Raw genomic sequence first — 12,841 nt, forward strand, 5'->3', positions numbered from 1 at the left:
GTCAGAGTTCGACCCCCGTCCTGACTCTCAGAGCTTGGTGATGGTTCTTTGCGGACAGGTTGAGCAGCCGGTCTCTCAGAGGTCGACCTCTGGTTGATGGCCAATCACAGCTGTTGTCCAAGAAACAGACTCCGCCCGAGACCTTCTCAGCCAGGGCTCTCAGCCAATCAGCGGTTCGGCTGAGGTAGACAGTGGGATTAAGCTCCGCCTCTGTCAGATGGTCAGCATGGGTGATTACGAGTAAGGCGTGATTATACCATACTGGGCCGAAGAGACTCTGAGAGCCAAAACAAACACAAATATGACCTGTAAATAAATAAAGACACAAAACATCCAACGAGAGACAAAAAACTACAAAAACACAGCAGGAAGAATGAAAAGGGACTCAAAATATCCACAAAAACTATACCAAATGAAACAAAGGGCACAAAACCAAAGGACGAACTTAAAAAACAACCTAAAAGTTAAACAAAAAGGCTGAAAACAATCCTTTGGTTGTTTGTGTGTTTGTGTACCTCTGTGTGCTGCTGCAGGTGTGTGTTTTCACGCAGCAGGTCGGCTCTCACAACAATCACGAGCACGTGCACACCCTCGGGGCAGAGCTTGTGCACACTTTGTGCGTGGGGCCTCTCAGGGGGCGTGTCTATCACTCTCAACCCGAGGTCAGACTCCGCCCCCTGCCTCCTGAAATATTTTGGAAAATTTCGCCCGAGCAGCCGACATTCGGTTTCCGTCGGAACTCCAGGAGCCCCGCGGCCCGTCCGGAAGTCGTGAGCACCTGTGAAAATAATATTTATTGATTTATTTTACACAAAGTTCTTTACAAGAATCACAATGTTCTGAAGAGAAACTGACCAATCAGAGCATTCCCGACAGAGCTCCTCCCACTCTGCCCGTCGCCTAGCAACAACACATTCAAGACCAGCGCATTCTGCTCGTCAGATTTGTTGCTCAGGATATGAAGTGGGGTGTTTCCATGGATACGGTGCTTGTCACGGCGATCCATCTGAAGGAAACAACAAAAACAAGGTTTGATTTTGTCTTTTCAGGGTCTGAACAAAGATCTTCGTGTGCTCTCTGTCTACATGTTGTAGTGTTTTGCTGCCATTTGGGGACCATCTCAGAAATAAGTGGAACAGTCTGAGCTGTGGGAAACTCTTGGTTGTTTTGGGGCTGTTGTTGGACCTTTAGCTTTGCTGGAAAAGACAGAAGTCAAAGTAGACAAAGATCTGCTTTGGCATGAAGTGAAACTAGATGTTAAACCTTAGCTTCTTTGCTATTTAAAGTTTTGTTGTCTTTGTTGTGAACTCAGTTGTTGTCAGCCCCTTCTGGCTTTATTTAGCTGAGATAACTTCAAAGTTATTCAGAGGTCAGATATGATGGGAGTGAATTGGAATTCGTGCGATTTCAGAGAAAACTACGAAGCCTCGGGCTGCACGATGGTGGGCTGGTTAGCATCGTCACTTCACAGCAAGAGGGTTCCAGATCCACTTTCCAGCCGGGGCCTTTCTGTGTGGAGTTTGTTCTGTTTATTATGTTCTCCCTGTGTATACGTGGGTCCTAAATCCTGCAAAATAGGTTAATTGGTGACTCTAAATTGTCCCTAGGAGTGGTTGTGTGTCTCTCTGTGGCTGCCGACCTGCCCAGGTGCCTCTCGCCCAATGACGGCTGGGATAAGCTCCTGTCCCCCCCACAGCCCTATGTTGGATAAAGCAGGTATAGAACATGGATGGATGGACTACAAAGCCAGAACAGTGGTGTAAAAGAAGACAGAAACGCCAATGTTTTGGTGTAGAGAATAACTTAACAGCATCAAACTGATTTGAAACAAAACAAAAACCAATCTGAATACTTTACAAGGTCAAATTATGATTAAGATTAATCAAACTTAAACTGAGATTGCATAGAAACCTTAAAAGGCATGAAAATAAAAGTCCAAGCCAGCATATGTGCAGGACATACAGCTAAATATACACGGTGAAATATGAAGAAACAGCAGAGAAATAATGGAATAAAATAACACTCAGTGGAAAAAAAGAATATTAACATCTGAATAGATAGGGCAGTAATAGGCAGTAATTACACAAGGTTCATTACAGATAAGGTAACGTAGTGTAAATAAAGCAGCCGGTGCAGCCCCTGAGTTTGTTTGTCCAACTTCCTGTCACTCGTTTATACTTTAAATAATGTTTCTGCTGATGCCGGAGCGGCCGGACTCCAAAGATGGCCGGGTTTCTCTCTCTGTGATGGTTGAGCTGCAACATTTTCGATGTGTTTTCTAAAAGCTTATGAAACGTTATCAGCAGAATCTTAATAAGTGTGCCCTTTAGTTTTGGTTTGGCACCTTTAAAATAATCCAGACAGCAAACACAATCCTCGTCGCAGTCACAGAACACTCAACTTTCTTTGGATTTGTCTAAATTGTACAAAATTTGACGACCAAACTGAGGTTTAACTCTATGAATGTGCCTTACATTTAAACACGAATAACAGCGAGTCTTACCTGCTCTACCTGCAGAGGAGAACAGAGACACGCTTCCTGGACTGATCAATACGGGAGGTTGTGTGTTTGCGTAGGTGTGGTAACTGGTTAAAATATAACCGATCCGAGCCGTCTGCCGCGGCCTTATCAGGTCATAAAAGTGTTGCACTTCTCCGCAGTTTGGTGCGTCTACAGTTTTAAAGGAAGCGAACACCAGACCAACAGGAGTTGATTGAACTGTGAATGTGAAGCAGATCGCTGTGTTGGTAAAGTTGGATTCAAAGCCGTCCTCGGGCTGCCGCACAGAGAAGCATCTGAAGCATCACCATCTGTTCCCAGTTTTTCCTGAAAGTGAGCTGATAGCATCTTCCCTTCCAAACTACGCCCACAGACGTATCCTGCTGCTGTGCATGTGACTCCCTCATTGATCATGCAATCTGAAGGGCTTTATTGTGAGAATTAAAACGAGTCCGGCTTCAAACGGTCCTTTGGCTGTTGTTCAGACCAATGCTTTCTGTGTTCCTCGGATGCCCCACATCACAGAATGATGTCACAGCACACGGTTTGCTCAACTATTGATTGTTTTACCAGTTGATGAGAAAGTATTTCGCTGTGTCGTGCAGACAAACTACAGCAACGTGCTCGGAGAAGCTGTGCAGCACGACTTTATGGGGCTGAAAAACAGAATATTCAGCCAAGAACGCGTTAACATTTTTCCACTAACTAATAATCTGTACAATGAGCACGTTTAGGACTGATGGTACGGATATATTTTACATTGCAAAGCAAATCTGAAGTGATTTTATTTTACTTTATTTGAACATAAATGTGAATCAGACCTGGTTTAAAGGGATAGTTCGCCTCTTTTGACATGAAGCTGTATGACATCCCATATCAGCAACATCATTTCTGAACATCTTCTTCCCCCCTGCTGCGTCCTGTGAGCAGAGTTCCAGCCTCGTTTTGGTGTTGATGAAGGTAGTCCGGCTAGTTGGCTGGGGTTTAAGAAATAAAGCGTTTTGCTTCTCAAAACAATATGCGTTCAACAGAGTAATACATTTGCATCACAAAATGGTTCTCCAGGAAAAAGTCAGACCTCACAATCTCTTGGCCCTATTTTCTCTCCCTTCGTATCACTGCCTGCTGTGCAGACCGAGCAGCAAACACTGTAACAGGTGCGGCTGTCGGCAGGCGGCAGCAGGCAGTGATACGAAGGGAGAGAAAATAGGGCAAAGAGATTGTGAGGTCTGACTTTTTCCTGTTGCTTCTTTGGGCTGAGGCTGAACGACCCCCTGGGAGCAAAGGCTCTGCCACCAGGTGGTTGTTGGTGAGCTTCCACCTTTGCCTTGATCCAGGTGGGTGCCCCCGTTGTCCTTCTCCATCACTTTAACTCTGTGGTGCCGCTCCATAAAGGGTCTTTATAGATAAAGGTCTTTATCACTCTTAAGGCTGAGTTATACTTCTTTTAACTGCCCTTGCGCTTGCGTCTTGCGCGTATGTTAATGACTCGAGACGTTTATACTTCATTTTGCTTTGTCGGCGGTTGCGTGTGCTGCGTGGCGATTCACCGCCAGGACAGTAGGTGGAGTAGCGGGTTTTTTCAATGACAAGCCTACTACGATGAAAGGAAATTCACCGCCAGGAGCTCTTTGGCAAGTCTCTCTTCCATAGATTCATGCTTCTTCTTCTTCTTGTAAATAGCCGGTATTTTGTCAGATTTTCAACACCTTGGGGATCTAAACAACTACTTTCTCGCCTGAAAATGTTTCAAATGTTGCTAAAGTTATATATTTACAGATTTTATAGCTTAAGGGAAATCAGCTTTTCAGGCCGGCTGATTTCGGCTCGGGCAGGAGTGAAGTGCACTGTGTGTAAATGCTCTGCATACTGTCAGATCGATCAAGTAGTAGGCGGTTTCGACCACAGCCAGTGGCTTGCGCTTGCATCTTGCGTGAAGTTTAGAAAATTGAGGTGACACACGCAAGCACGCAAGGGGGGGCTTGCAACCGCGCAAGGGCTTGCGTTGCGGCTTGCGTTACCGACTATAAACCAGGCTTTAGTCTGATTCCTCCCCTGAGACTAGTTTGCCTTGGGAGATCCTACCAGGGGGCAGATGCCCCAACAGCACAGCTCTCAGGATCATGATATCTGTTTACACAACTAGCTTTAGCATGCTATGCTAATGCAGTGATACTTGAAGAGACAACACTGTGATTGTTTGTTTTTGTGCTCACGGTCCTTTATCTTAAATAAATAATAAATAATAAATAATAAATAATAAATAATAAATAATAAATAATAAATAATAAATAATAAATAATAAATTATAAATAATAAATAATAAATTATAAATAATAAATTATAAATGATCATTTTCACTTTTCCTGGAGAACCATTTTGTGATGCAAATGTATTACTCTTTTGAACACATATTGTTTTGAGAAGCAAAACGCTTTATTTTTTAAACCCCAGCCAACTAGCCGGACTACCTTGATCAACACCAAAACGAGGCTGGAGCTCTGCTCACAGGACGCAGCAGGGGGTAAGAAGATGTTCAGAAATGATGTTGCTGATATGGGATGTCATACAGCTTCATGTCAAAAGAGGCGAACTATCCCTTTAAAGGTGATTAAACTAGGCTGCGTAATGTTGTCAGATGGGGGCGGATTGGAGTTCAGTAGAAGAAGTAATCGTCCCAATCGGAAACAAACCTTAAAGAGGAAACATCAACAACTGTGGTGGACATCCACAAGACGAAAACGGAAAGCTCTTCTTCAATCGAAGGTGTCAGTCGGATCCTGGGGCACCTTGTTCAGTTGCATTCTGGCTGTTATTCATCACCCTGCTCTGCATCCTTGACGTTTTCTATTTAACTCATCTTGACTTGGGCTTTGGGGAGCTCAGTCAGCTGCTCCAACAGGTTATCAGGTGTCCCGTTGCCGTGGTTACGCATCACAACAGATTTAAAAAGATACCACAGTTCCCACCAGAAGTCTTTCCAGCAGCACAGCATCCAAACCAGCATAAAAAAAATGTTTCATAAATCTGTGTTTTTACAGAAAAAAAGACTCAGTTGGTGCTGGCTGCTGCCTCTAGGGCGGCGCCATTCTGGAGCATCTGTACCTTATTCAGCTTTGACAACTTCACGGTTACCACGATAACTTTCCCTCCATCTTTTCCAGAGGTGGGTAGAGCAGCCAAAAACTGTACTCAAGTTAAAGTACTGTTACTTCAGAATAATATGACTCAAGTAAAAGTAAAAAGTAGTCATCCAAATAATTACTTGAGTAAGAGTAAAAAAGTACTTAGTGAAAAAACTACTTAAGTACTGAGTAACTGTTGAGTAACGTCTGATTTATTTGTTAACACAAGCATTCAATCAGACAGACAAAAATACTAAATAATCATCTTTAGGCCAAATAGAGTTCATCCAATTGATAAAATAAATTGAAATGAATTCATTAATTACAAAATAGCTTAAATTAAAATAATCCAGGTAAATTCAAGTACTTCAATAAAAAATGAAAGAGACTTAGGAAATGTTTAAAACATATGTAACCCATATGTAACCTAAAAAACAAACATTCACCTATCCATGGGGGGGAAAAACGAGTTTAGGAAACTTAGCGCTACATGTTTCCTCAAGTTAGCTGTTGAGTTTCTGCTGAAATGTGCGTTTGTTTTGGTTGCCACAGAAGACACATAATGTAGCTGCTGTTTCTCACTCTTTGTAAGGTAAACATGCTTTCAGTATGAGGCCTCGTCTGCGTCTTCATTTCCCACCGTTGGTTCTGACATTTTTCATCTGTTTCTTTCTTTGTTTGCTACGACTGCTAATGCTAAAGCTAACCCGTCCCGCCGCTGAGATCGAGTACGGTCACGTGACCAGACTGCACGGCTGCGTCTGATTGGTGGAACACAGTCAGGTGGTAGAGCCTTTGGCGGAAGTCTCTCTCTCTGTCAGAATAAAACATTAAAATGAGGCGTACGCGGGGGGATAAAAATAATGAGGCGTAGAATACCAAAGAGGTAAGAAGAAAAGTAACCAGCTCATTGTAGCCTAATGTAGCGGAGTAAGAGGACAGTTTCTGCTGCACACATCTACTCAAGGAAAAGTAAAAAGTATAGAGATTTAAAACTACTCCTAGAAGTATAATGTGTTCAAAAACTTACTCAAGTAAATGTAACTCGTTACTACCCACCTCTGGTGATGTATTACAGGATGTGTCAGCTACTCAGTCAGATTGCAATCGGAGCCACAAGGAAACCTGAGTGTGTGAAACAAAACTGTGACATCAAGGAAACGGGGAATCACAGATGGAGACGTGACATCAATGCAGATAGGTGTCCCACACTGAACACGCAAGGACAGGGAAGCTGGGAAACACTGCTGAGAGTGTACGGAAAGGACCTGTGCCAGCCAGTGAGTGTGTGTGTTATCTTTGAAACAACCATAACCAAAGTAAGGACAGCTATGCCCAACAGCCATGAACCACAAACAGGGAAGCACACGTCCTCTCCTGCCTCGCTGTCAGCGGGCCTCCAAAAGATCGCAATCAGTTCGAGGAAGGTTTCGGGAAACCAAAAGTTACGACATGTGGTGAGACACAACAGCAGCACATCTTGCAGACTTTAGACTCATCTCATAAAGATTAAAACAATGTGCTCACCAACAAGGGCCTATGAGAGATGTTTCTGCATCTCCTTCAGCTGGATACATTTACAATGTTTGTGTGTAGGAGCAACACAACGCAGGTCATATTCTGCTTTGTTTACATCAAAGTTCCACTTGAGCGGTTTTTATCCTCTAAAACCGTTTTTATCCCTCTAAAAGTTAAAAGTTTTATATAATAAAAAAAAACTCTCATGGTTTCTGATGGCCTGGGCATGACTCGACACCTTTTTATCCTTTCAATGAATCAGAATCTATGAATAAGCTAATCTAACCACCAGCAGTGCACACTGCGCTTCCCTTTGTGCTACGCTAAGCTAAGCTAAGCTAAGCTACATGATACAATTTTGCTGCAAGTGGAAGTTGCAGAATGGTTTTGTATTGACTTTCTGTCCCTTGAGACTCTAATCAGACTGGTGGACCAACATGGCCGTTCGTACTCACTCAGTGGGGTCACATGGCCCTGAAAGGATCGGATTATTGGCTAAATTACAATAAGAATGAGCTGAGCGAGGGTAATTCTCCTTGGATATCTGGCGGTGAATGAATGGGATCAGAGGCACAAAGCGTGTCATACCCCGGTATGATAGGTGGCGCTGTACCCATTCCAGCTGTTGCTAATAGAGCCACTTCCTGTTGACCTCTTCACCACCAACAACAACAACAAACTCAGGCATTGGAGAAAGATGGAGAACGCAGAGCCAGATGAAGCTACGTCCCTCTACATTTGGTCTGTGATGAGCTGCTTGTTGCGCAAACTCGATGCCCAACGGAGCATTCTCCATCGCGTTGTTTGTTTCTTTCTGACGGCGACAACAACAGGAATATCGTCTCCTTTGACTTCCGGGTCACGACCCCGGGAAAACATCTGGAGCATGCGCAGCACGCAAAGTCTGATTCACCACGTGCTTCAGCGTCTACAAGCAGGTTTAGAGTGACTTTCAACCCAGTTATCTGGGGGTCTGAATCCGATCCGATCCAGTTCTTAGTCAGATTAAGGTGTCCACATGAACTTAATAACTCAGTCTGATTGTAATTTAGCCAATAATCCGGTCCTTTCAGTGCCATGTGACCCCACTGACTGTCTCCTGGATAAATGCTTGTATAAAACCCCAGCTGTCTTCAGGTTAAATGCACAAGAAACTGTTTATAGAACGAACACTGCAGAGTCGTGCCTTCAACATAACTATTTCTCCAAATAACTCTCAGACTGAATTCACTTCCACAGTTTGTTTTATATCTTTGGGTGAGACATTCAGGGTTATAAAACCAGATTTTACACCAGGCAGCCTCTCCACTTACCAATGCAAATTGGCCGGACAGCCCCACTTAACAAATAGTCGGGACTGGTTCCTCCAATGCTCCACCCAATGAGCTTCACCTGTAGGTGGTCCGCTGCTGATTTAAAGGAGAAATCCTCGGCACCGGTGGCTGATTTTGCTCATGAAATATCTTGAAAAACCCCAAAATGTCTTAAGGACATGGACAAACTCCAACACATACAACCATGGATGACCAATAAGGACTCAATACTGGTGGCTAAAAATGTTTTCTAGCTTAGGAGCTAGCTGGGAGTCACATTGCACATCGTCATGAGGCCAGCAATGCTTTCACGTGCTCATAATATCTACCTCAGCTCTGCCCCTGGTTTGTTTGGCCCTGCAGTTGTATATGATGCATATGTTATTAGCCCCTCTGGTATGTTCTTGTCTTTTGACTTCTTGGAGTCACATGTCATGTTCTCGCTCAGTTTAACTGGCTTCCTGTTCTGTTTTGTAGAGTTCGCCATCACGTTTATTCTGTTGAATTTACTTCCTGAGACACACCTGTTTTATCTCTCAAAATTACTGTTTATTTACCTGCCTGTAAGTCCTGCGTCTGGCCCCTGTTCCTCCTTCTCCTCCAGCCATTAACTGGGAAACCCACTTGTACACAAGACATGAAGGTATGAGCCGGTATGTAGCAGCAGCGTAGGGATGAATGTGACCAGAGGTCCGATTCACGAAGCAGGTTTAGTGAAAACTCTGAGTTTATTAACCCTGAAATGAGAGAAACTCTGAGTTTATTAACCCTGAAATGAGAAAAACTCTGAGTTTATTAACCCTGAAATGAGGGAAACTCTGAGTTTATTAACCCTGAAATGAGGGAAACTCTGAGTTTATTAACCCTGAAATGAGAGAAACTCTGAGTTTATTAACCCTGAAATGAGGGAAACTCTGAGTTTATTAACCCTGAAATGAGAGAAACTCTGAATTTTCCGTTTCACAAAGGGAGGTAACTCAAACCAGAGAAAGAGGGGTAACTTAAGCTCTCGGTCAGTTACCGCAGTAACAGACTCTCTGAACCTAACCTGGTCCGTTAGTTACCGTAGTAACAGACTCTCTGAACCTAACCTGGTCCGTTAGTTACCGTAGTAACAGACTCTATGAACCTAACCTGGTCCGTTAGTTACCGTAGTAACAGACTCTCTGAACCTAACCTGGTCCGTTAGTTACCGTAGTAACAGACTCTATGAACCTAACCTGGTCCGTTAGTTACCTTAGTAACAGACTCTCTGAACCTAACCTGGTCCGTTAGTTACCGTAGTAACAGACTCTCTGAACCTAACCTGGTCCGTTAGTTACCGTAGTAACAGACTCTCTGAACCTAACCTGGTCTGTTAGTTACCGTAGTAACAGACTCTCTGAACCTAACCTGGTCCGTTAGTTACCTTAGTAACAGACTCTCTGAACCTAACCTGGTCCGTTAGTTACCGTAGTAACAGACTCTCTGAACCTAACCTGGTCCGTTAGTTACCGTAGTAACAGACTCTCTGAACCTAACCTGGTCCGTTAGTTACCGTAGTAACAGACTCTCTGAACCTAACCTGGTCCGTTAGTTACCTTAGTAACAGACTCTCTGAACCTAACATGGTCTGTTAGTTACCGTAGTAACAGACTCTCTGAACCTAACCTGGTCCGTTAGTTACCGTAGTAACAGACTCTCTGAACCTAACCTGGTCCGTTAGTTACCGTAGTAACAGACTCTCTGAACCTAACCTGGTCCGTTAGTTACCGTAGTAACAGACTCTCTGAACCTAACCTGGTCCGTTAGTTACCGTAGTAACAGACTCTCTGAACCTAACCTGGTCCGTTAGTTACCGTAGTAACAGACTCTGAACCTAACCTGGTCCGTTAGTTACCGTAGAAACAGACTCTCTGAACCTAACCTGGTCCGTTAGTTACCGTAGAAACAGACTCTCTGAACCTAACCTGGTCCGTTAGTTACCGTAGTAACAGACTCTCTGAACCTAACCTGGTCCGTTAGTTACCGTAGTAACAGACTCTCTGAACCTAACCTGGTCCGTTAGTTACCGTAGTAACAGACTCTGAACCTAACCTGGTCCGTTAGTTACCGTAGAAACAGACTCTCTGAACCTAACCTGGTCCGTTAGTTACCGTAGAAACAGACTCTCTGAACCTAACCTGGTCCGTTAGTTACCGTAGAAACAGACTCTCTGAACCTAACCTGGTCCGTTAGTTACCGTAGTAACAGACTCTCTGAACCTAACCTGGTCCGTTAGTTACCTTAGTAACAGACTCTCTGAACCTAACCTGGTCCGTTAGTTACCGTAGTAACAGACTCTGAACCTAACCTGGTCCGTTAGTTACCGTAGAAACAGACTCTCTGAACCTAACCTGGTCCGTTAGTTACCGTAGAAACAGACTCTCTGAACCTAACCTGGTCCGTTAGTTACCGTAGAAACAGACTCTCTGAACCTAACCTGGTCCGTTAGTTACCGTAGTAACAGACTCTCTGAACCTAACCTGGTCCGTTAGTTACCTTAGTAACAGACTCTCTGAACCTAACCTGGTTGGGACCAGGTTTTCCTCAGTGAACCTGGAGTTTCTCTTTGATGCTGGCTTTTTAAAGTTGTGGTGCACGCACTAAACTCAAGGTGAAACTACTCAGAGTTGACTAAACTCACTCAAATCAGCATTTCTGGAACCGAAAACTCAGAGTTTTCTATCTCAGAGTAGATCAACTCAGAGATCAGGAACAGACTCAGAGTTTGTTGAATCTGCTTTGTGAAACGGACCCCAGATGTTCCTTATTTAGAGACCCAACGCAACATCTGCAACACCACAGCTGTGGATTTTTCTGATGTGTTCTGAACAAAACACACGTAGGAACCTTATTTTTGTCTCTACGTTTATTGTTTTCATCCTACAAGTGTAGAAGTTTTGTGCAGTCTAAGTTCTCTATTGTGCCCCCTACAGGGAACCTCCAGTAACAGTTGTAGTACTACGGTAAGTTAGTGAATAAATACAGCAATGACGGAGATGTTTCCCTACAAAAGCACAAGGTTTAAGAACAATAAGGTGGTTCAGGTTCTGGTACCTGGCCTGGTTCTGTACCCACTGAGGCAACGCAAAGTGCGAGTGCCCAAAACATGTGGAACAACCTGAAGTGCTGTTAAATTTACCTGTTGGATTTTATTGTTATTTATTTATGTAAAGCACTTTGGTCTTTGGTTATAAGGTGCTCTATAAATAAACGTGACCTTGACCTCATGTTTGTGTTGATGTTGGTTCAATAGCTTTGACCTTCCGTTAAAAACAGAAGCCAAAAAAACATTTTCATGCATGAGAAACGTAACATCATCAGCTTCATCGGTCTGTTAAAGTCAGATTTAGATTAATGCGTGATGGTGCGAGTTTACTCTGTTTTTCTTTCCTGCAAGATGGAAGCACATCTGCTGTCTCACAATGTCATGTCATACCGTCACAAAGAGTCAGATTAACATGCCAAGTGTGCACCAGTTATGTAAAAGCTTGTGTCTCTGGGGCAAACCCAGGAAACACAGCAGGGATGATGTCTCCGGACTGGCTTGGGAAGGCCTTGTGTTCCCTGGAGGAACATCTGGGTGAGGTGTTACTCAAATAAATCATTCAAATGAAGTAAAATCAGATCAAACCTTAAAGCTGAAACTGTGACCTCGCTTTAAATGTATTGTTTGGTAACTGTAAAACTGACTCAATTCTCTGTTTGATATTAGATTATTTGTTTATTTCAGAAAAGAAGTTTTAATATTTGTGTTTGAGCTCTAACTCTGTGGCCATTAGGAGCCTTTATCTGTTTGGATCAGGAATAATTTCCCTGTGTCTTTACAGGCCTGTGGGGATGATTTCCATTTTTGTTAATCTTATCACCACCCACCGGCTACTGGAAAAACATTCCAGAAACATTCTGAACAGATGCAGAGCTCCCTATCATACATATCAAATGTTGGCTCAACATTTTTTGAGGTAGTAGTCAGATGCCTTAAAGCCAAATTATAGAATAGAAACCCACAGAGACTGCAGAACTGGAAGATCCATCTATGTTTACAAAAAGTTCAAATACAAAACAGATTGAGTAGCAACGATTGCTGTTGTTACAACTGTTGTTATGTTTTTTTGGTACATGCTAATTTACCTGCTAGCTACTACAAGCTAGCAAGAAGCTAGCAAGAAGCAAGAAGATCAAAACAAAATGGCCAAAATATGAACAGAAATGTTATCGACACACAGCACATGCTAATTTACCTGCTAGCTACTACAAGCTAGCAAGAAGCTAGCAGGAAGCAAGCAAGAAGCAAGAAGCAAGAAGATCAAAACAAAATGGCCAAAATATGAACAGAAATGTTATCGACACATGTTTGTGGA

General features: G+C 43.2%; 1 protein-coding gene across 1 annotated transcript; it reads right to left on the minus strand.

Annotated features, from left to right (window-relative positions):
• Nucleotide 1: 1 nt before the first annotated feature.
• Nucleotides 2–3,891, minus strand: LOC142369491 (GTPase IMAP family member GIMD1-like). The gene is made up of 5 exons (XM_075451839.1): nucleotides 3,748–3,891; nucleotides 2,504–2,512; nucleotides 856–1,006; nucleotides 516–778; nucleotides 2–277 (listed from the first exon to the last, which is right to left on the minus strand). Exons 1-5 carry the CDS (start codon nucleotides 3,889–3,891, stop codon nucleotides 2–4), a joined length of 843 nt encoding a protein of 280 aa, XP_075307954.1.
• Between the last annotated feature and the right edge of the window lie 8,950 nt (nucleotides 3,892–12,841).

This window comes from Odontesthes bonariensis, chromosome 19 (assembly GCF_027942865.1).
Source record: "Odontesthes bonariensis isolate fOdoBon6 chromosome 19, fOdoBon6.hap1, whole genome shotgun sequence".
NCBI lineage: Eukaryota > Metazoa > Chordata > Actinopteri > Atheriniformes > Atherinopsidae > Odontesthes > Odontesthes bonariensis.